At 48.2% G+C, this 24342-nt stretch overlaps 1 protein-coding gene across 9 annotated transcripts in view; it reads left to right on the top strand.

Annotated features, from left to right (window-relative positions):
* The window catches only part of EPS15L1 (epidermal growth factor receptor pathway substrate 15 like 1), a 117018-nt gene that overhangs the window by 20404 nt on the left and 72272 nt on the right, over positions 1–24342 (top strand). For all 9 annotated transcript variants that reach the window (XR_008516424.2, XM_009252924.4, XM_009252925.4 and 6 more), the window contains exons 2-8: positions 9782–9823; positions 10020–10109; positions 11115–11162; positions 14146–14241; positions 15012–15074; positions 17508–17633; positions 23169–23228. Coding sequence is in view for 8 of the 9 variants with exons in the window: in XM_009252924.4 (XP_009251199.2) it covers positions 9782–9823; positions 10020–10109; positions 11115–11162; positions 14146–14241; positions 15012–15074; positions 17508–17633; positions 23169–23228 (525 nt within the window). In the remaining variant the exon portion in view is untranslated. The remainder of the gene's footprint in view (positions 1–9781; positions 9824–10019; positions 10110–11114; positions 11163–14145; positions 14242–15011; positions 15075–17507; positions 17634–23168; positions 23229–24342) is intronic.

Here is a 24342-nt window from a genome sequence, read left to right as displayed (position 1 = left end):
GCATTTCTCCTGCCTCAGCCTCCAGAGTTACTGGGATTACAGGCTCACGCCACCACACCCAGCTAATTTTTTTGTATTTTTGGTAGAGACAGGGTTTCAACATGTTGCCCAGGCTGGTCTTGAACTCCCGGCCTCAGGTAACTACCTGCCTCGACCTCCCAAAGTGCTAGGATTACAGGTGTGAGCCACCACGCCTGGCCTGTTTTTTTTAATCTTAGAAATTGTAGGCCAGACATGGTGGCTCATGCCTGTAATCCCAGTGCTCTGGCAGGCCGAGGCGGGTGGATCACGAGGTCAGGAGATCGAACCATCCTGGCTAACACGGTGAAACCCTGTCTCTACTAAAAAATACAAAAAAGTTAGCCGAGCGAGGTGGCTGGCACCTGTAGTCCCAGCTACTCGGGAGGCTGAGGCAGGAGAATGGCGTGAACCCGGGAGGCGGAGCTTGCAGTGAGTGGAGATCTCACCACTGCATTCCAGCCTGGCGACAGAGCAAGACTCCATCTCAAATAAATAAATAAATAAATAATAAAAGAAATTGTATTTCAACATGCACCTCTAACAGTTAAGACCATTTTCCTTTACATAACCACAATGCTGTATCACACCTTACACAATTAATAATAACGCCTTTGGTATTATCTGATACCAAGACCATATTCACATTTCCCTGATTGTCTGCAAATGTCACCTTGCATTTGGTCATTAGGTTTCCTAAGTCTCTAAAGAAAAAACAAAACTTCTCATTTTGAGAGGATTGTAGACTCACTTGCACTTGTTAGAGAGTCTGGGCGGGCGCAGTGGCTCATGCCTGTAATCTCAGCACTTTGGGAGGCCGAGGCAGGCAGATCACCTGAGGTCAGGAGTTCAAGACCAGCCTGGCCAACATGGTGAAACCTCGTCTCTACTAAAAGTATAAAAATTAGCCGGGCACGGTGGTGGGTGTCTGTAATCCCAGCTACTCGGGAGGCTGAGGCAGGAGAATTGCTTGAACCTGAGAGGCGGAGGTTGTAGTGAGCCAAGACCGCACCACTGCCATCCAGCCTGGGCAACAGAGCGAGACTCTGTCTCAAAAAAAAAAGAGTCTACCATTTATCCAGTTTCCTCTGAAGTAACATTTGCATAATGGTGGTACAGTGTTGCATCCGGGATATTGATAATGATGGCTATGTTCAGGATCTGAAGGAAGAGTCCTGGATTCTCTGGGGACCCAAATGACCACCTTGCGAGACCAGCAGAAGTTGGACATGCCCTGGCCAGGCGTGGTGGCTCACGCCTGTAATCCCAGCACTTAGGGAGGCCGAGACGGGTGATCACCTGAGGTCAGGAATTCGAGACCAGCCTGGCCAACATGGTAAAACCCTGTCTCTACTAAAAATACAAAAAATTAGCCAGGTGTGTTGGCATGCACCTGTAATCCCAGCTACTTGGGAGGCTGAGGCAGGATAATCACTTGAACCTGGGAGGCGGAGGTTGCAGTGAGCCGAGATCACACCATTGCACTCCAGCCTGGGCAACAAAGCGAGACTCTGTCTCAAAAAAAAAAAAAAAAAAAGAAGATGGACATGCCTGGGGCTCAGGGCCTCCATCCAGCCCAGATAGAACTCAGGGCCTGCAGTGGGGCATGGCACAGAGGTAAGGCATGCATTCCCTGCCCTGGAGAGGAACCGATAAGCAATAGAACCACCCCTGAGAGTTTAGACATTCAGCAAAGCAGCAAGGTGAATGACATGGACTGAGGAGGGCGTCAGAGCACAGAATCGAGGTTTGAAAGCTTTTTTTTCTTTTTTAAGAGACAGCTCTGTTGCCCAGGCTGGAGTGCAGTAGCACGATCATAGCTCACTGCAGCCTTGAACTCCTGGGCTCAGGTGATCCTCCTGCCTCAGCCTCCTGAGTAGGAGGCTGTGCCACCATGCTTGGCTATTTTTTTTTTTTTTTTTTTTTTTTTTGTAGAGATAGGGTCTTGTTGATAGCCAGGTACAGAACATGTCCCTCCTGTTGCCCTTTTATAGCCACACCCACTTCCCTCCCAGCCCGTCTCTTCCTTATCCCCGGCAACCACCACTCTATTCATTTCTACAATTTTATCATTTTAATGATGTTATCTAATGGAATTATTCAGTATGTAACCTTTGAGGTTTGACCTTTGTCATTCAGCATAATTCTCTGGAGATTCATCCAGATTATTGCGTGTGTGTCAGCCGTTCATTCCTTTTCTTTGCTGAGTAGTATTCCATGGTTTGCTTGGACCACAGTTTGCTGAACCACTCACTTATTGGAGGACATCCGGGATGTTACCAGTTTGGAGCAGTGACATATAAAGCTGTGGCCAACACTGCATACAGGATGTGGTATGAGCATCACTCTTCATTTCTCTCGGGTACATGCCCAGGACAGTTGCTGGTTCATGTGGTAGTTTCGTGTTGTGTTTAGTTTTTTTTGTTGTTGTTTTTTTAAGAAACTGCCAGTCTGTTTCCAGAGTCACGGTACCTTTTTACTTTCCCATCAGCAGTGTATGAGTGGCTCAGTGTCCCTGCATCCTCACCAGCATTTGATGTTGTCACTATTTGTTATTTTAGCCACTCTGATAGCGTGCAGTGGCATCTCACTGTGGTTTTAATTTGCATTCTCCTATTTACTAATGATGTTAAACATATTTTCGTATGTTTATTTGCCATCTGCTATATTTCCTCTTCAGTAAAATGTCTTTTTGCCTTCAGATCTTTTGCCCATGTTCTTTTCTTCTTCGTGTTTTTTTTTGTTTGTTTTTGTTTTTTAAGAAATCAGATCTTGTTATGTTGCCCAGGCTGGTCTTGAACTCCTGGGATCAAGCAATCCTCCTGCTTTGGCCTCCTGAGTAGCTGGGACTACAGGTGTGCACCACCATGCCTGGCTAGTTTTTTAATTTCATGTAGAGATGGGGTCTCACTATGTTGCCCAGGCTGGTTTTGAACTCCTGGGCTCAAGCAGTCCTCGTGCTTTGGCCTCCTGAAGTGCTGGGACTGCAGGCACGCACCACCACGCCTGGCTTGCCCATGTTCTAATTTGATTGTTTTCTTTTTTATGCTATTGAATTTGAGAGCTCCCTAGTATATATTTTAGATAGTAGTCCTTTGTTGGATATGTGCTTTGCAAACCTTTCTTTCTAGTCTGTAGCTTGCCTTTTCATCTTTTTATCTGGCTTTTTTTTTTTTTTTTTTTTTTTTTTTTTGAGACGGAGTCTTGCTCTGTCACCCAGGCTAGAGTGCAGTGGCACAATCTTGGCTCACTGCAGCCTCTGCCCGCTGGGTTCAAGCAATTCTCCTGGCTCAGCCTCCTGGGTAGCTGGGATTACAGGTGCACACCACTACACCCAGCTAATTTTTTTTGTGTTTTTAGCCATGTTGGCCAGGTTGTTCTTGAACTCCTGACCCTAGGTGATCCACCTGCCTCGGCCTCCCAAAGTGCTGGGATTACAGGTGTGAGCCACCTTGTCCGGCCTTCCCCCCCCGCCCCTTTTTTTTTTTTTAAATATGGAGTTTTGCTCATGTTGCCCAGGCTGGAGTGCAATGGTGCAATGGTGTGATCTCGGCTCACCTCAACCTTTGCCTCCTGGGTTCAAGCGATTCTCCTACCTCAGCCTCCCGAGTAGCTGGGATTACAGGCATGCGCCACCATGCCTGGCTAATTTTACATTTTTAGTAGAGATGGGGTTTCTCCATGTAGGTCAGACTGGTCTTGAACTCCCAACCTCTGGTGATCCTCCTGCCTCGGCCTCCCAAACTGCTGGGATTACAGGCATGAGCCACCACTCCAGGCCTTACGTGGCTCTTTCACAGTGCAAACATAAAGTTTGTCTGCCAATCTTTCCTTTTATGAATCGGGCTTTCGGTGTCAAGACCTCTTTGCCTTGCCCTAGATCCTCAGGATTATGTTTTACATTTGAATTCATGATCCATTTTGAGTTACATTTTGTACGAGGCATAAGACTTTTAGTTCGAGGCCCATGTTTTTCCTATGGATGCCGATTGCTCCAGCGCCCTTTGTGGAAAGGCTGTCCTTCCTCCTGAAATACTTTTGCACCTTCGTCAAGAAATCCACTGGGCATATCTGTGTGTCTGTTTCTCAGATTCTCCATTCTGTTCTGTGCATTACTATCTGTGCCCGCCCCCTGCCAATACTCCACTGTCTTAACTACTCTAGCTATAGAGTGAGTCTTGAAATCAGGTAGACTGACTCTTTCCACTAAATTCTTTTTTAGAATTGTTTTAGCTCTCTGCCTTTTTTTTTTTTTTGAAGATGAAGTCTCGCTCTGTCGCTCAGGCTGGAGTGCAGTGGCGTGATCTCGGCTCACCGCAGCCTCCGCCTCCCAGGTTCAAGGATTCTCCTGCCTCAGCCTCTTGAGTAGCTGGGATTACAGGCATCTGCTGCCATGCCTGGCTAATTTTTGTATTTTTAGTAGAGATGGGGTTTCATCATGTTGGCCAGGCTGGTCTTGAACTCCTGACCTCAGGTGATCCACCCAACTCGGCCTCCCTAAGTGCTGGGATTACAGATGTGAGCCAGCGTGCCTGGCCCTGTAATAGTTAAATTACTAGTGAGATGGAACGTTTTCTTTCTAACTTTGCTGCATCTCTTCTTTCTGAATTGCCTCTCTCTTCTCTTTGCTCATTTTTAATTGAGATGTCTTTTTCCTTGTGATTTGGAAAAGCTCTCTTTTCACTTGCCAAGTCTTGTCCTTCTCTTGGTAACATTTACCTTAGCTCTGGTGTAGAAACCTCTGATGGAGCAGTTGGAGAGAGCTGCCCATCCAGTCCAGGAAGGTTAAACATGCCCCAGCGTTTCCCTGATGCCTTTTGAATGTTTTGAGTCAAGTCCCAGTTCTGCCACGTGCTTGCCACATGACTGAGCCAGGTTACCTCACCCGCAGAATGTGGGCTGGCCTGCCGGGAGGGCTGGGCTCACATCGGGTGATGGTTGTGCAAGGCCTGTGGGGGCCTCTAAGGGGAAGGCAGAAATGGAGGGATTATCAAGCAAGCTCTACTCCGGGCTATGTTTTTGCATCCGTATGTTTTTCTAAGTAGGAACTCAGACTGAGATGTGTTTCAGTGTTATCTGCCTAACTTCCTGCAAAACTTGGCAGTGGCATTGAAAAACACAGCCATTATGGGGTCTCAGCTTTCCTGGGGAAATGGCAGGTCATCGAAAACACTGGCTTTCAAGTCCATTTATATGCTCAAATCGAGTGTTGCCTTTTGACCTCTTCTGTTTAATAAAATGCTCCAGCACGTCATCACAGACGTGCATTTTCCCAGGCCAGCATATGCATGAGGCTGTCCTGTGGTCTGGTGCCCAGCCCTGTGACACCTGGGCTGTCATTACAGGGTGCACAGTAGGTGAAGGTCTGGCTCCAGGACCACCCGTCCTGGGTGCTTCACTGACTGTTGCTCATTGGCTGTTGTGGTCCTGAGTGGGGCAAACTCAGTTTCCCCACCTGTCAACTGGACTAGTAATATTACCTGCCCTTTAGCATTGTCGGGAGGATGAGAGGTACTGGATAGGAAACAAGGGATTATAGGTACTTCTCTGAACATTTTACAGTGAAAATGGATTGCTTTCCAAAAGTCATTTTGAACCAAGGCTGATGATCATTGGTTTGTTTTGCGCAAGAGCACGTACTTTGATAGCAGAGTGAGAGAGTTTGGGCAGGAGGCAGCCAGGCATGAAGATGTAGGAGGCATCCTGCCCTTGGCCACGTGCAGGGATCAGAGTTGGGTGAACTCTGCTTAGGAGTCGTTAGAACACAATCCTGAGACAGTTTCTCCTCCGAGTTGGTTCTGCTGAGTTTCTCCATCTCAACTGCTGTTGTCCTGGGTTACAGTTACAGGCGCTTGTGTGAATTGTGGTGTTTTAAAGCCTTCAGAGCAGAAGGATGTGAACTTGTCCTTCTCCGTGTGCCCCTCTCTCTGTCATCCCACTTGTAAATTGTTTCTGGGCTGGAGGATAAGTGAGGAGGCCACAGGAACTTTGCATGTTGTCCCTTAGCATTTTGAGTTAGGAAGAGCAACTGAAAGACTGAGCTGAAAGCTACACTGAACCTCATCAATAATTCACACACTGCAGAGGCGAAGATGGCGTCTTCTCAGCACAGTGGGCTGGGTCAGGAGAACACCATCGGGTCAGCTCTGCCGCACTTCCTTCCATTCCTACAGCCATCCTGGTGCCACCTGCAGCCTCTTACGCTGCAGTCCTCATCCCCTGGTGCGTCCCCTCTCTGCCTTTGCCTCGGGCTTGGCCCCAGGCTCACTTTGGGGTCAGACATGGGTGGGCAGCTCCAGAGGCTGCTCTCAGCACACAGAGGGCTCTTTCCCAGTAGCTGTGAATCTTCCTTTTGGGGGCCAAGAGGCCTCTGCACAGGGGCCAGTGACAGACTGCCTGGGGCTGGGGATTCATGTCATTAGCAACATGTGTCTTCAGTTCTGTCGCAATGACATATCAGGGCAGCGTGCAGGTGTGACTCCATTGTTCCCGGGAAGAAGCCTGGCATAAGAGGAAGTGGCAGTTGGGGCCTGGTGCTTTACCTTCTTTCTTCCCCCTTCTGCTTTTGCATATGCAAAACCTGACATATGTGTAATTAGATCAAAACCTCTGACCACTGTCATTGTTCCAGGTTACCCAGATGGACTCCCGTGGTGATGAGCAGTGGTTGAGCCACACTCCCTGGGCTTTCCCTCAGCTGTAGGTCTTTTGAGAGTGACACCCAGTGGTCATCAAGTGTTCGAGCCAGATGGGCCTTTAGCATGGATGGGCAGAGGCTGGAGCTCTGGGCTGTATCCTTCAGCAACTCTTCTGGATTAGTCCAGGCCTTGTTTCTCTTGGTTGCGGATCTTGTTGCTCATTAGCGCCTGGGAAGTAGAGCAGATATTTAATAACCCTGCATGCCTCAAAGACTGAAACTCTTTTTTTTTCCACTGGAATCACAGTAGCTTGGAAACCTCTTTCCCTTGCTTCCCATGAGATCGTTAAAAAACTCGCCTAGGGCTGGGCGTGGTGGCTCACGCCCGTAATCCCAGCACTTTGGGAGGCCAAAGCAGGCGGATCACCTGAGGTCAGGACCAGCCTGGCCAACATGGTGAAACCTCGCCTCTACTGAAAATACAAAAATTAACTGGGCATGGTGGCACGCACCTGTAGTCCCAGCTACTCGGGAGGCTGAGGCAGGAGAATGGCTTGAATCCAGGAGTCATAGATTGCAATGAGCTGAGATTGCACCACTGCTCTCCAGCTTGGGTGACAGAGCAAGACCCTGTCTCAAAAAAAAAAAAAAACTCGACTGGAAATGTGCTTCAGATCCGGACCTCTCTGATCATTGGCAGGAAGGGCACCTTTGTCATCTGAAGTGAGGGCCTCTGGAGTCTGTGAACCCATGGCAGGCGATGTGCTGTTTGCTGCCTAGACCTGACCACTGTCACCTTTACTGACAGGTGACAAACAGCCTGCCTGCCTTGGCCTCCTTTCTGTGGGTCTTCTTCCTCTGGGGAGACATATTTTGGAAATAAGCTGGAGTTTGAACCCAGAAGGTGACACAGGTGTGATGGCTGGACACTGTCATCTAATGAGGTTGTAAGATGCTAAGGGTGACAGCCACTCCTTCCTGTACCCCTCCCCCAGGAATGGTGTCACTGCCTCCAAGCACGAGGGGGGCAGCCATCCGGGGGCTGCTGTTGCTATACACACTTACCTCCTAAGTCTTTTCCATGATGTCTTTGTCTGTTTTAAAATGATGGCTCCTAAATCTCTGGCTTTTCTTGCTTTTTCATGTTATTCTAGTTTTTTCTACCTTTTCAGTGTTTCTCCCTTTCTTTTTCTCTTTTTTTTTTTTTTTGACTTTTTCCCTCTCCCCTTTCAGATCTTTATGCTATTTTCCTTCTATTTTCATTTTGTCTTGGTAGTTTTCTCTGTACTTTCACTTCTTTTTTTTTTTTTTTTTTGAGACGGAGTCTCGCACCGTTGCCTGGGCTGGAGTGCAGTGGCGCGATCTCGGCTCACTGCAATCTTTGCCTCCCAGATTAGTGCAATTCTCCTGTCTCAGCCTCCTGAGTAGCTGGGATTACAGGTGCATACCACCACACCTGACTAATTTTCTGTATTTTTAGTAGAGACGGGGGGTTTCACTATGTTGGCCAGACTGGTCTTGAGCTACTGACCTCGTGATCTGCCTGCCTCGGCCTCCCAAAGTGCTGTTTGGGATTACAACTTTCACTTCTTTATACATTCACAGGTGTTGGCGTCCCCCAGAGACGCTGACCATAATCCGGGCATTATTATTTTTTTTTCTTTTTATTTTTGAGACAGAGTTTCACTCTTGTCACCCAGGCTGGAGTGCAGTGGTATGATCTCGGCTCACTGCAACCTCCGCCTCCTGGGTTCAAGCGATTCTCCTGCCTCAGCCTCCCAAGTAGCTGGGATTACAGGTGCACGCCACCACGCCTGGCTAATTTTTGTATTTGTTGTAGAGATGGGGTCTCACTTTGTCATGTTGGCCAGGTCTCAAACTCCTGACCTCAGGTGATCTGCCTGTCTTGGCCTCCCAAAGTGCTGGGATTACAGGCGTGATCCACTGCGCCCGGCCCGGGCATTATTTTTAGCTTGAAATGACCTTTTGTAGCACAACAATATGCAAGTGGTGGGTGCATATTGGTTCAAATCCAATGACTATAACTGGAAGGAGTCTACGTCCCCCTGGTTTTATTCATTGTGAGAAATCGTACAACAGCAGTCCAAGAATTTGTTGGATAAACACTGTAATCCTTCCCCAAGACAGTCCTCTTTTCCCTGCCCAGTTCTATTCTCTTTAGCTGTTTACACACCCATTCTGTATAATTAGGTGTCATTGTGCATTCTTCACTTTTATCGCTTATTACATCAGTGGCAGGTTTGTGTGCTCTTTTTTCACCTCACTCACTAAAACACCAACACACGTAAACTTTTACAGCCAGCATTTCAGGGACTGCATAATTCCCCACCAGGTTGGCACACTCCCCTGGGTGTCCCTCCCCTTTCCTGGGAGACGTCTGGCAGAGGTCAGGACACAGTGGGAAGTGTCTGGACTTGGCCGCCAGCCAGGCTGGATCCAGGTGTGGCCTCTGGTGGCCCCGATTAGCTGCGTGACCCTAGATGGGGAAGTGTCTTGGGGTTCTGAGGTGTCGGGAAGTGGAATATCTTCAGTGCCAAGCTGAGGACACTGCACTTCCTTCCTGCCGTGGTGGGAACAGTCACGGGCCGGCGCTCTCCGGGCACGGGCTGGTCAGTGTGCGTCTCTGAGCACTCAGGTAGCTGGAGGAGGATGGATGGGATGGTTGAGAACCAGACCCAGGCCAGGGAAACTGGTCGAAAGCTTGCAGGCCCGGTGATTCATGATAACGCGTGGAAACTTTTTTTCTGATTCCGGAGCCAGAGAACAATCTCAGAGGATAGAGTGTCTTTTCCCTTTGAGCTCTCCAGGAGCTGAAATCCCTTTGCTCAGTGAATGGAAATTGACACTGGGCTGCTGCTGCTGTTTCCTGAGTGACTGTATTGTTTGCCCTAGAATCAGGATTTATTAAAGAACATTAGGCTTACTTTTTCTAAATCAGGTAAGCATAATAATATCTGTGTCTGAAGACAAACTGAATTCTGTGTTCAGAGGATTTTGACTCTATCATCATATATTTTGGTCATGACAAAATTGAGGGAGCAACCCTTTTTTTCCCCAAGGGGGGGTGTGTTCACTTTTGACCAATATCTGTGGTTTCGTTTACAGATTCCCACTGGAAATTCGTTGTATGAATCTTATTACAAGCAGGTGAGTTTAGCTGATGTCTTTTCAGATGGAACTAGAACATGCCTGAGCTGAAAGCACAGTACAGAATAGAAGCCCGGCTGAGCGGCCTTTTGTCCTTTTCTGTTCACTGTCAGCGGATAGTTAGCGTGGTGGGTGCCGCTTCACCTGCTGCTGCATTTGCTGAAAAGTTATTTTGCCTCTTGCTCTCCCATCTCAGGTCGATCCGGCATACACAGGGAGGGTGGGGGCGAGTGAAGCTGCGCTTTTTCTAAAGAAGTCTGGCCTCTCGGACATTATCCTTGGGAAGGTATGTGAAGATGAATAGTGATTTCTCTTCTGTGGCTGCCCTCACAGCTCCCCCTGCAGGTCAGGGCCAGCCTGTGCAGGCCTCCTTCCATGGGGCCTGGCCTCCTTCCATGGGCCTGGGCCTCCTGGGGAATGGCCTGGTCACTGCAGACCTCTCAGGCTGCAGCTGGTGGATCCAAATGCCCAGATGGCAGCCCCCACCACTACTTTGGTAGCAGACAAGAAACCCGAGTACTTTTGGGGTCTTGATAGCTTGTGGACTTTTTTTTTTTTTTGAGACAGAGTTTCGCTCTTGTTGCCCAGGCTGGAATGCAGTGGTGCGATCTGAGCTCACTGCAACCTCCTCCTCCCGGGTTCAAGTGATTCTCCTGCCTCAGCTCTCGAATAGCTGGGATTACAGGCGCGCACACTACCACACCTGGCTAATTTTTTTGTTTTTTTTTTGAGACGGAGTCTCGCTCTGTCGCCCAGGCTGGAGTGCAGTGGCGTGATCTCAGCTCACTGCAAGCTCCACCTCCTGGGTTCACGTCATTCTCCTGCCTCAGCCTCCCGAGTAGCTGGGACTACAGGCACCTGCCACCACGCCCGGCTAATTTTTTGTATTTTTAGTAGGGACAGGGTTTCACTGTGTTAGCCAGACTGGTCTTGCACTCCTGACCTCAGGTGGTCCACCCACCTCAGCCTCCCAAAGTGCTGGGATTACAGGCGTGAGCCACCGTGCTTGGCCACTTGTGGACTTTTGTTGCGGGAAGAAGGGTGTCATAAACACCATTGGCTTGGGAGCTGAGTGCACCTAGATGTCCTCTGGGCCCTGCCGCTGACTGGCTGTGCGCCCCTGGGCAGATCATTCACCTGCTCTGAATTGGCCTCTTCATCTGCAGGATAACCTGGGGACAGTCACTCCTGCCCCGCAAGGCCAGTGATGGGGTGGTGGCGGCTCTGGTTTTTGTTAACACATGGACAGTGATCAGCAGTCATGCTTATGAGCATTTTTGTGTTTCCGCAGATATGGGACTTGGCCGACCCAGAAGGTAAAGGGTTCTTGGACAAACAGGTATATACACATGTACACAGAGCAAGTGGAGGGGCTGGGCAGAGCCCCCAGGCTGGGTGACTTTCACGGCTCCTTCCACATTCCTCCACTGTCAAGTATTACTAGGCATGAGCACAGCTGTCAAACTTAACACAGGAAGTTTTCATTTTGAAATAAAGGTCTTTTAAACACTTGGAGCCATCTTTCATGGCTAGTGTATCTTTTAATTAATTAATTAATTAATTTTTCTTTTAATGTTTTGTAACCTTACATGTGATTAAAGTGTTGTCCAAACTTTTTATTTTGGACCAGTCTCTCGTGGAAGTTGCACAAATAGCTTGGAGGGTTCCTGTGTATCTTTTGCCAGCTCTCCCCAGTGATGGTGTCTTACATAACCACAGCACAGTGATCAGAGCCAGAAAATAACATTGGTGTTATTTTTTATTTTTTTGACATGGAGTCTCATTCTGTCGCCCAGGCTGGAGTGCAGTGGTGCAGTCTTGGCTCACTGCAACCTCCACCTCCCAGGATCAAGTGATTCCCTTGCCTCAGCCTCTGGAGTAGCTGGGATTACAGGCGAGAACCTTCATGCCTGGCTAATTTTTGTATTTTTAGTAGAGATAGTGTTTCACCATGTTGGCCAGGCTGGTCTCGAACTCCTGACCTTAGGTGATCCGCCCACCTCGGCCTCCCAAAGTGCTGGGATTATGGGCATGAGCCACCACGCCCAGCCACATTGGTGTTATTAATGTAACAAAGTAGATATTGGTGTAACTTTGACTAAAGGCCTTAATCAGAGGTTTTTTTTTTTTTGAGACAGAGTCTTACTCTTGCCCAGGCTGGAGTGCAGTGACATGATCTTGGCTCATTGCAGCCTCTGCCCCCTGGATTCACAAGATTCTCATGCCTCAGCCTCCACAGTGAAAACCCCATCTTAAAAAAAAAAAAAATATCTGAAATCTGAAACTCTTCTGATCCCAAGCATTTGGGATGAGGAATACTCAGTTTGTACTTATAAGTGATTTTAAGTGGTCGTAGATGGTCATTTTGTTAGAAGAGACCTTGTTTGTGCTGTGCCATGACTTGTGATCCAGTCTGTCAGGAAGCCCCCTTCACTTGTACCTCCCTTCTTTGAGGTTCATGGTGCATGTCTGCATGTTTTTGGTTTTGTTTGTTTTTTTATTTTTTATTTTTTCTCGCTCTGTTGCCCAGGCTGGAGTGCAGTGGTGCGATCACGGCTTACTGCAGCCTCGATCTTCTGGATTCAAGTGATCTTCTGCCTCAGCCTGTCATGTACCTGAGGCCACAGGCACACACTGCCACACCTGGCTAATTTTTATTATTTTTTGTAGAGACAAGGTCTCACTATGCCCAGCTTGGTCTCGAACTCCTGTGCTCAAACAATCCTCCCATCTTGGCCTCCCTAAGTGCTGGGATTATAGGCGTGAGCCACCGTGCCCGGCCTCATGTCTGCATGTTAAAAGTTCTGAGAATTCCTATGGAAAAGAAATTTGACTTTGCTTAATGCAGTTCCCCTAAACTTACTTAATTCCTTTTTCTTTTTTTCTTTACTATTTATTAATTTTCCTCTTTTCTCAGACCTTGCAGGGATGAAAGGTCCCCTTTTCTCAAAACCCTCTTATGATCCTCTACACTCTGCAAGGGCTTCTGAGGACAGCAGGCTGGAAAAGGCCGGTCCTAGCACTTATCTCTTTGAAGACACTTTTAAAACTGTTAACAGTATTTACAGCTTTAAAAGTATCCCTGTTCTTAGGCCAGTTAATTAAAAAAAAAAAAAAAACAACAAGCTAAGTGATGCCTCACAAGTCCACTGAGCCTGTGTGTGGTGGGTCCTTGGTTAGGAGGGGAGGCACCTGACAGCCTAGTTCAACTTCCTTCCGGTGTCTAGGTGGGGTCCACGTCAGGCCACTAGGGGTGGGCAGGGGATGTTCTGTTCAGCGAGGCCGAGGGGATCATGGTGAACCACAGATAAGAGTTTCTGACCAACCGTGTGTATTTAAGACTGCTTTTAAAAAAATTCAACACATAGCCAGGTGCAGTGGCTCATACCTATAATCCTAGCTACTCAGGAAGCTAAGGCAGGAGGACAGGAATTTGAGACCAGCCTGGGCAACATAGTGAGATCCCACCTCTAAAAAAATTAATAAAAACTTAGCTGGGCATAGTGGTGCACACCTGTGGTCCCAGCTACACAGGAGGCTGAGGCAGGAGGATCGCTTGAGCCCATGAGTTTGAGGTTGCAGTGAGCTGTGATTGCGCCACTGCACTCTGGGTGACAGAGTAAGACCCCATCTCTAAAACAAACAAAAATTCGGCACATATTTGGTCCATCATTCATAACCTTAACCATGTTTAACTTTGTTGCTTTATACAACCTAACATTTCCTAAAGTGTTGGGAGCTCATAGTTTTTGGAAAATACATGCATCTGAAATTTTACAGATTTCCAAATGCAGTGGAGTAAGTCCATTTTATTTTATTTTATTTATTTATTTTGAGACGGAGTTTTGCTCTTTTTGCCTAGCCTGGAGTGAAGTGGCATGATCTTGGCTCACTGCAGCCTCCACCCTCTGGGTTCAAGCGATTCTCCTGCCTCAGCCTCCCAAGTAGCTGGGATTTCAGACACCTGCCACCACGCCTGGCTGATTTTTGTATTTTTAGTAGAGATGAGGTTTCGCCATGTTGGCCAGGCTGGTCTCGAACTCCTGACCTCAGGTGATCCACCTGCCTCGGTCTCCCAAAGTGCTAGGATTACAGACATGAGCCACCACACCCGGCCAGGATAAGTCCATTTTAGTGTATTCATTTAAGCGATGTACCCAAGGTGAGTCCAGTTCAGCACAACGCTCCAAGGGGTTTTTGCACGGACAGTCTTCATTGTTGAAGTGGACATCCTCTTTCCCTGAAGCCTGCTATTAGAGACAGTTCCCCCTACCCTCTCTGGTGATGTGCTGTTTACTCCTTCCCTTTCTTTGAACTTGCAGGGTTTCTATGTTGCACTGAGACTGGTGGCCTGTGCACAGAGTGGCCATGAAGTTACCTTGAGCAATCTGAATTTAAGCATGCCACCGCCTAAATTTGTGAGTGTCCAAGTCCTTCAAGTTCACATTCTTCTAATACCAGATGTGTGTGTGTGTGTGTATGTGCATGTGTGTATGTGCATGTATATCTCCATGTTTTCTCTAGCCTTCCCCTTTATTGTGGTGAAATTCACATAATAGAAAATTAATAATTTTAAAGTGAACCATTCAGTGGCATTTAGTACATTTACAATGTTGTATCGTCATTACCTCTGTCTAGCTCCAGAACATTTTCATCCCCCCACAAGGAGACCCCATCCACATTAAGTAATCACTCCTTGTCTCCCCCTCCCAGTCGCTGGCAACCACTAATTTTATTTCTGTCAGTGGATTTGCCTGTTCTGGACGTTTCCTATCAATGGAATTCTCTAACATGGTCTTTTGTGTCCGCCCTCTCTCTCAGTATCGTGTTTTCAGGTTCATCCATGTTGTAGAATGGATCAGTGTTTCCATATTCCGTTTACTGGATGGACCACATCTTTATCCATTCATCTCTCTGGACATGTGGGTTATTTCCACCCTTTTGACTGTTGTGAATAGTGCTGCTACCAGCATTCATGTACAAGGATTTGTTTGGACATCCGTTTTTAATTCATTTGAGTCAATACCTAGGAGTGGAATTGCTGGGTCATGTGGTGATTCTGTGTTTAACTTTGTGAAGTCTTCCCTTTTTTGAAAGCACTTTGAAACGTGTATCCTTTTCAGCAAACCCACCCACCTATGATTTAATTCTGTGCCAGCCACAAAGGAATGTTTCTCTCTCTTCTCAGCATGACACCAGCAGCCCTCTGATGGTCACACCACCCTCTGCAGAGGCCCACTGGGCTGTGAGGGTAAGTGAACGGGAATAGCTCCCTCCTTGGCTCTCCTTCAGATAGAATTGTTCCAGCAGTTGTTCTAGAATTGTTCTGGAATTGTTCTAGTTTGATGTTGTTCAGAACATTTTGTAGGATGATTGTGTCAGCTCTTCTGTCTCAGTGTGAGTGGCCACAGCACTTGGATGAAACACCTCTTCTAATGAACACCTTTTACAAAGGCTGTGGCCCTTCACTGGAATTGGGAGTTGCCTACCTGGACAACTAAGTGTCAGGAGTTGGATTATTAAAGGGCTGCAGTTTAAATCTTGCATCTTTAGGTCACATTCTGTGGTTTTTGCTGCTTGTATTGGTTATTCAGAATAGAAGAGGAAACGGTGAGAGCTTGCAAGCATGTGGACCCCCAAATGTGTCCCTTGCTTTCTTGCTTCTTTCCAGCCACTTTGCATGTTACTATTCTTGCCTCCCTGATGTTCTGATTGCTTTGTGAAAAGCGTCTCTCAGCACTTGAAGTGTTATTTTTAAAACAGAGGATGTTGTGGCTGGAAAGATAAGCTACTGCTTCCAGAAAGAAGAAAAAAACGAGAGTTGTCTTCTAAGTACAGAATTCCTTCTAAAGGAAGTGAGCATGGTCCCTCCAGATAACGTGAGGCCTCCTCACCTTCCTTTCACTTTCAGACTGTCACATTTCCTCATGTTTATGTGGCATAAATCCTGACATGAATAACACTCTGGCTATCAAATAAAGGTCCCAAGCACTTTCGTCCCATGTTTACACAGTTGGTTTGTTCCCTTCTTGGAGAGGTCGTGGGCTGGGTGGGGTTATCTGTGCAGGGAGAGGACATGAAGACATGTCATGTGACCGAGGAGTCATGCAGTCACCTCTGTCATCAAGCACTTTGCCAGTGGCAATCACTGTGGTGAAGAGTTTCTCCCTGTCACCATGCGCATTGTGTGGACTTTGAAAAAGAGCTACTTTGTCATGGGAAACAGTGCCAAGAGATCTTATTCTTTAAAATGTGATGGCTCTTTTCCAGCAGGGGTTATGTCCAGGCCTCACTGGAAGAGCTGGGACTGAGGGGCCTGGGGACCTCGCAGAAAGGAGTCAGGGAGCGCAGGACCAGGCGCTGTAATTGGGGTGTACTGTGGTCGAGAGAGATTCTGCATTCCATTCGCAGCCACAGTCAGAAAGAACAAGCCCGAAGTGCCAAGTGTTTGTTTCCATTGTGAACATTTCTGGGCTTCTGAAGGCACTGAGTCAGCAAGTCCGATGGCCAGGAGAGGATCCCAGGCCCCCGAGACAGACCTGCAGCGCTCAGCTTCTTAGCACCAACAGCCGTGAGAGTGTGCGGTGTCTGCCGGTGATCTCATCTCTGTGACTGAGGGCTCTGTCTTGGTTTTTCTCTTTTAAAAATTAAAAAGTTTTTATTGTGGGTGAAAGACACATCACGTAACATTTACCATCTTAACCATTTCTAAGTGTACAGTTCAGGAATGTTAAGTTTCCTTTGGAGGGTGGAACAGACTGGAAGCCACTGCCTCACTCATGGCCCCTTTTACGGGCTGCCTGCCCTGTGTCTTTCAGAACAGCAGGAACTGTGACTCCCCATCCTAATGCTGCACCTTCCCTCTGTTCATGAAGAGCTATTCCTATTTATGTGTTAATTTATTTACCATTAGAAATGGAGGGCTTCCTGAATATGGCTGGGCTTGGTGGCTCACACCTGTAATCTCAGCACTTTGGGAGGCCGAGGCAGGCGGATCACTAGAGGCCAGGAGTTCAAGACCAACCCGGCCATCATGGTGAAACCCCATCTCTACAAAAAATACAAAAATTAGCCTGGCGTGGTGGCGCATGCCTGTGATCCCAGCTACTCGGGAGGTACGAGTGCTGAGGCACGAGAATTGCTTGAAACTGGGAGTCGGAAGTTGCAGTGAGCTGAGATTGTGCCACTACACTCCAGCCTGGGCAACAGAGCGAGATTTTTGTCTCAAAAAAAAAAAAAGAAAAAAGAAAAAAAAAAACAGAGGACTTCCTGTACTTTAAGTTGATTTTGATAATTATTTGCTCAAGCACTAACATCTGCTCACACTTTTGTCTTTCTGGTACAAGTAGGCTCCTTAGAGGCAGGTGAGACTGATCTTTGTCTCCCTGCAAAGACACTGCCCCACTCAGGCAGCAGCTAGGACAAAGGGCAAGACCTGGGGCCAGGGCCTCCCTCCTGAGGACCTTGGCTCCCAGATCCGAGGTTGCCACAACGTTATTTCCTTCAGGGCGTATGTTCACTTTGGAAACCAAGGGGCCAAGACTGTTCTAAGATCATTTTGTGCTTTTAGCCAAGGGTGATGATGGGTCCATGGCCATTTTCACTTGGCTTTTGGTCAGAGCTCGGTCTGGACACTCACACAGGTGCGCTCTCCTACTTACTCGGGCTATTTCTTTCCAACTAGGTGGAAGAAAAGGCCAAATTTGATGGGATTTTTGAAAGCCTCTTGCCCATCAATGGTTTGCTCTCTGGAGACAAAGTCAAGCCAGTCCTCATGAACTCAAAGCTGCCTCTTGATGTCCTGGGCAGGGTAAGTGGGCCGCGGGCTTGGTTCTTCTGCACTCAGTGTCCCTGCTGTGTGTGGGCGCCACTGTTCACTTTCCCCACGGTGCTTACGAGGCTCTTGCTCTGTTTTCTCCCTGTGCCATCAGGGGCTTCATCAGCGCTCCTGTGGGTCCAGCCCCAGCTGGCTCAGGGCTTCCTAGGATGTGGCTTAACAGTGTTCACCCAGTCCCTGGGGACGGTGCCAGAATCCTTCCACTTCACAGATGAGGAGGTGGACTCAGAAGTGAAATTGCTGCCTGGGGCTTTGGGACCAGTAGAGCTCAGTTTTAAGCTCCCCAACCTGGGCTTTCCCCCTTTCCATTGTGCTGAATGTGGGAATGTGTGTCTGTGTCTATTTATTTATTTATTTATTTATGAGATGGAGTCTTGCTCTGTTGCCCAGGCTGGAGTGCAATGGCGCAATCTCAGCTCACTGCAACCTCCGCCTCCCCGGTTCAAGCAATTCTCGTGCCTCAGCCTCTCAAGTAGCTGGGATTACAGGTGCATGCCACTACACCCAGCTAATTTTGTATTTATAGTAGACATGGTGTTTTACCATGTTGGCCAGGCTGGTCTCGAACTCCTGATCTCGTGATTCACCCGCCTCGGCCTCCCAAAGTGCTGGGATTACAGGCGTGAGCCACCACACCCGGCCTTTTTGTTTCTTTTTTTGAGTTTTTAGAGATGGGGTCTCACTGTGTTGCCCAGTCTGGTCTCGAACTGCCGGACTGAAGCCATCTTCCCACCTCAGCCTCCGGAGTAACTGGGACTGCAAGAGCATACCACCACTCCTGGCTCTTTTCTACTGTTAATTACTCTTTTTCTTCCTATAAAGCTCAAGGTAAAAGTATTTTCAACTCTGCTGCAAATTTAGGAAAAATTTTATGCATTCTCTTTAAAGAAAGTCTTGGCTTGGTGCGGTGGCTCACACCTGTAATCCCAGCACTTTGGGAGGCTGAGGTGGGTGGATAACTTGAGGTCAGGAGTTCCAGAACAGCCTGGCCAACATGGTGAAACCCCGTCTCTACTAAAAAAAAATACAAAAATTAGCCAGGTGTGGTGGTGTTCGCCTGTAATCCCAGATACTTGGGAGGCTGAGGCAGGAGAATAGTTTGAACCCGGGAGGTGGAGATTGCAGTGAGCTGAGATCGCACCACTGCACTCCAGCCAGGGCAACAGAGCGAGACTCTGTCTCAAAAAAAAAAACCAAAAAACAAAAAACCCTCAATTTAGGCTGGTGTGGCGGCTCATGCCTGTAATCCCAGCACTTTGGGAGGCTGAGGCAGGCAGATTACTTGAGTCCAGGAGTTTGAGGCCAGCTTGGGCAACATGGTGAAACCCCATCCCTACTGAAAAAAAAAAATACAAAAAACTAGCCAGTTGTGGTGGTGCGTGACTGTAGTCCCAGCTACTCTAGCGGTTGAGGTGGGAGAATCACAACTGAGCCTGGGAAGTTGAGGCTGCAATAAGCTGAGATCGTGCCATGGCACTCCAGCCAGGGCAACCGGAGTGAGACTCTGTTTAAAAAAATAAAAATAATAATTAATTTTTTGTTTTATTTTGTTTTGTTTTGTGAGGCAGAGTCTCGCTCTGTCACCCAGGCTGGAGTGCAGTGGCATGATCTCGACTCACTGCAACCTTTCCTCCCGGGTTCAAACAATTCTCCTGCCTCAGCCTCACAAGTAGCTGGGATTACAGGCATGCGCCACCACAGCCGGCTAATTTTTGTATTTGTATTTGTATTTATTTATTTATTTGAGACAGAGTCTCTCTCTGTTGCCCAGGCTGGAGTACAGTGGCGCAATCTCTGCCTCCTGGGTTCATGCCATTCTCCTGCCTCAGCCTCCCGAGTAGCTGGGACTACAGGTGCCCGCCACCATGCCCGGCTGATTTTTCATATTTTTAGTAGAGATGGGGTTTTACCGTGTCAGCCAGGATGGTCTGGATCTCCTGACCTCGTTATCCACCTGCCTTGGCCTCCCAAAGTGCTGGGATTACAGGTGTGAGCCACCATGCCCAGCCAATTTTTGTATTTTTAATAGAGATGGGGTTTCACCATGTTGGTCAGGTTAGTCTTGAACTCCTGACCTCAGGTGATCCACCTGCCTCGGCCACCCAAAGTGCTAGGATTACAAGCGTGAGCCACCGTCCCTGACCAAATTAATTAATTTTAAAAGCCTCAATTTGTTTCTATTAACTAAAAGTACAGTTGTCCCTTGGTATACTTAGGGGAATTGGTTCCAGGGCCCCTATCATACACCAAAATGTACACATACTCAAGTCCTGCAATCAGCCCTGCAGATACAAAAGTCAGCCCTCTGTATATTCAGGTTTCACGTCCCACGACTACTGTATTTTGTATCCATGTTTGGTTAGAAAAATATGAGCACAAGTGAGCTTGCACAGTTCAACAAACCATGTTGTTCAAGAGTCAACCGTGTTTTGCTTTATTTTATGTTTTATTATTTTTATTTTTGATGATACATAATAGTTGTAGTGTGGGGTCCACGTGGTGGTTTGATACATGCACACAATGTGTAATGATCCCAGCAGGGTGATTAGCATATCCATCACCTCAAACACTGATCCTTTCTTTGTGTTGGGAACATTCAAATCTTCTCTTCTGGAAGACTTTGAAAGATACGATAAATTATTGTTAGCTATAGTTCCCCTGTTGTGCTATTGAACTTTAGAACTTATTCCTTCTGGCTGGGCACGGTGGCTCACGCATGTAATCCTAGCACTTTGGGAGGCCGAGGCAGGCAGATCACGAGATCAAAAGATCAAGACCATCCTGGCCAACATGGTGAAGCCCCATCTCTACTAAAAATACAAAAATTAGCTGGGCATGGTTGGCATGCTCATGTAGTCCCAGCTGCTCAGGAAGCTGAGACAGGAGAATCGCTTGAATCTGGGAGGCAGAAATTGCAGTGAGCTGAGATCACACCACTGCACTCCAGCCTGGGCGACAGAGCAAGACTCTGTCTCAAAAAAAAAAAAAGAACGTATACCTTCTATCTAATCATAAATGTAAGTATTATTTATTTAAAAAAAATTTTTTTTTTTTGAGATGAAGTCTTACTGTCACTCAGGCTGGAGTGCACTGGCGCCATCTTGGCTCACTGCAACCTCCGCCTCCCTGGTTCAAGCAATTCTGTCTCAGCCTCCCAAGTAGCTGGGACCACGGGTGCACCCCATCACGCCCAGCTAATTTGTACATTTTTAGTAGAGATAGGGTTTCACCATATTGGCTAGGCTGGTCTCGAACTCCTGGCCTCAGGTGATCCGCCCGCCTTGGACTCCCAAAGTGCTGGGATGGATGACAGGCATGAGCCATTGCGCCCGGCCATGCATACGTCTTTGTATCCATGCATCTATGCACCCATGTCCCTCCCCATCCCTATGATCCATTCATCTGTGTGTGCACACGCTCATGCAATGTATTTATCCACATCTGTGCATGCGTCTTTGTGCCCATACGTCTATGCTGCCATGTCCCTGTGTGTCCATATTTATACATTCATCCGTGCGCACTTGCATCCGTGCTGTCATCCATCTGTGCATCCAGGCACTCACACATCATGAATCTGGTCAGTCATTCAGTAAGCATTTTTCAGAGCCTGCAGTGGACCATGCCTTGTGCTGGGCAGTGGGAAGGTGGGGATGATTAGGTACCATCAAAGAAGTCAAATAAGTAATAGCTAAGATACTGAGACTTATTTACTGAGAGCTTAGTATGTGCAGGCCGGGCCCTAGTGCTCTGCATGAAGACGCACATCCAGCACTTGCAGCCCTCCTGTTAAGGACTGTGTCTCACACCCCTCCACCACCCATTTTTCAGATGGGGAAGCAGATCTTCAGGGTGGTTGGGAAGTCACCTTGGTCGCACGGTTGTGGAAGGGTGGAGAAGGGATGAGGTCCTGTTGCGGACAGGGTGGGGCAGGGTCCAGTGTGCATTCTGGAGCAGCTGTCCCCAGAGCCTGCCCTCTTCACCTGCCCCGTCCATTAGACACCTCCACAGCATCCCTGATAATCACAGTTTGGCCCAGTGAGGGCAGTGGTAGAGGGGAGGACCCCTGACCCACTCGAGCATGGGGAGCAGGGCAGCTGGGGAAGACTTTCTAGAAGAGGTGCCCCTGGTCACATCCTCCAGGGTGAGGGGGACTCTGGCGGAAGTCTGGGCATGTGGGCAGCTTGAGTGAAGGCACAGAGGCCTCAGGCAGCCTGGCATGCCAGTTAGGGCCAGGGCTCCCCCTGGGCACTTCCGCCCCCCAGGGGACATTGGGCAATGTCTGGGGACATTTTTGGTTGTCACACCTAGGTCGGGTGCTGCTGGCATCTGGTGGGTCAAGGCCAGGAATGCTGCTCAACACCCTGCAGTGCACGGCATGGCCCACACCCCAGAGCATGATCCAGCGCTAACAGGCAGTAATGCCGAGGTGGGGAAGCCCTGGGCTGAGGGAGGACTGTGGAGCCAGAAAGGCCTGTTGGAGTCCTGGATCCCTGGCAAAGTAGGTGGAGGTCCCTGTGGAGGCTGGGTTGGGGTGCAGGGACCTGCTACCGTCAGGGGCTCAGCAGCAGCCAGGTGATAGGGGCCCCATCTGCCAGGCTGAGGAGCAGGATGGGGCAGAGTCAGGTGTGTGTTCTGGAGCAGTCCCTGTGGTAGCCATAGGGACAAGACTGGGACAGGGAGGCCAGCTGGAGGCTCTTGGCTGTGCGGGCTGGTGAGGCCTGAGCCTCGGATGCAGCAGCAGAGGTGGAGAGGAGGACCAGATGTGAGAAACCTTCATGGACTGAAGCCCTGGTGATTGGCTGGAGAGAGGTGATGCTGACATATGAAGCATCATGGATAGAGCCACGGGCATCTGCTTAGATCCGGGGACTGGCGGCCTGCCCAGCGTTAGCCTGGCAGGCATTGTGCCCATCCAGGAAGGCTGGCATGGGTCAGGAAGCTGGAAGCGTGATGGTGCTTGAGATCTGCACGTGTCTTAGGCACGCTCCAGAACCCGTGCCTGCCTGCCTTCTCTTCAGCGCACTGAGTGGCCTGACACCTGTCTCACCATCCACTGCTGGGGAGAGGAGATGAGACCCACAGACCTGCTCAGACATGAGCTCACAGCCCTGCCCAGCTGAGAATGCAAGGGAGGGGTGGGGTTTGCAGGAGTGAGCATAGGGAGTGTGGGTGTTTAGGGCAACACCTGTACTCAATCAAAGCTGTCTTTTCTAATGTCTCTGTAAGACAATAAAGAAGAAACTCAGGCTAAGTTTAAAGTATAGCCTTTAAACTTATCATCTATATGATTATAATCATGATGATTGTCAGACCACGGATCTGGTAGTTGACAGTACTTCACAGGTGACGGTTTTTCTGAGAACTCGCGGACTGGTCCTGAAATGTATATTGACTGCCGTGTCCTGAGCCCAGTGAGTGCCACGGCAGAGAGTCTGAGTTCCGGCAGGTGGTCTCACTCTCACCCAGTCCTTCCTCCCACAGTAACCCATGCTGGTCTCTCCCTTGCAGGTCTGGGACCTCAGTGACATTGACAAGGATGGGCACTTGGACCGAGATGAATTCGCTGTGGTAAGTCCTGCTGTTTCCTTTCCACCCAGCCCAGGAAGGAAATGTGCAGTGTGCAGGGGTTGCTGGATTCGTTTGTCTTTCTCTTTGTTTCTTTCTTTCTTCTTTTCTTTTTTTTTTCTTTTCTTTTCTTTCCTTTCCTTTCTTTCCTTTCCCTTTCTTTTCCTTTTTCTTTTTCTTTCTTTCTTTCTCTCTCTGTCTCCTTCCTTCCTTCCCTTTTCTTTCTTTCTTTCTTTCTTCTTCTTTTTTTTGAGATGGAGTCTTACTCTATCGCCAGGCTGGAGTGCAGTGGCCCAATCTTGGCCAGGATGGTCTCGATCTCCTGCCTCGTGATCCACCCGCCTCGGCCTCCCAAAGTGCTGGGATTACAGGTGTGAGCCACTGTGCCTGGCCTTCTTTCTTTCTTTCTTTCTTTTTTTTTTTTTTTTTTGACACGGAGTCTTGCTCTGTCACCCAGGCTGGAGTGCAGTGGTGCAATCTTGGTTCACTGCAGCCTCCGCCTCCCGGGTTCAAGCAATTCCCATGCCTTAGTCTCCCAAGTAGCTGGAATTACAGGTGCACTCTATCACAGCCAGATAATTTTTTTGTATTTTTGATAGAGATGGGGTTTTACCATATTGGCCAGGCTGGTCTTGAATTCCTGGCCTCAAGTGATCTGCCCGCCTCTGCCTCCCAAAGTGCTGGGATTACAGGCATGAGACACCACACCCAGCCTTCCTTCTTTCATTTTTTAAGTGTTTGTCTTGACATAGTTCTTTGTATGTAGGAAAGTTTCAGTACAGGTTGAGTATCCTTAATCTGAAAGTCTGAAACCAGAATGCTTCAAGATCTGAAATTTTTTGAGCACCAACATGACACTCAAAGGAAATGCTTACTGAAGGATTTCAGATTTTGGAGTTTTGGATTAGTAATGCTGAACCAGTAAGTGTAATACACACATTCAGAAATTCAGAAAACTCCAGAACTGAAACCCTGTGGTCCCAAGCATTTTGGATAAGGGATACTCAACCTGTAATACAGAGAATTATTTTTTGTTTTTGAGACAGAGTCTTGTTCTGTCACCCCAGCTCCAGTGCAGTGACGTGAACACCCTTGCTACAGCCTCGAACTCAACTCA

The sequence above is a fragment of the Pongo abelii genome, chromosome 20 (assembly GCF_028885655.2).
Source record: "Pongo abelii isolate AG06213 chromosome 20, NHGRI_mPonAbe1-v2.0_pri, whole genome shotgun sequence".
In the NCBI taxonomy this organism is placed as follows: Eukaryota; Metazoa; Chordata; class Mammalia; order Primates; family Hominidae; genus Pongo; species Pongo abelii.
This window is presented reverse-complemented; position numbering and strand designations above follow the sequence as displayed.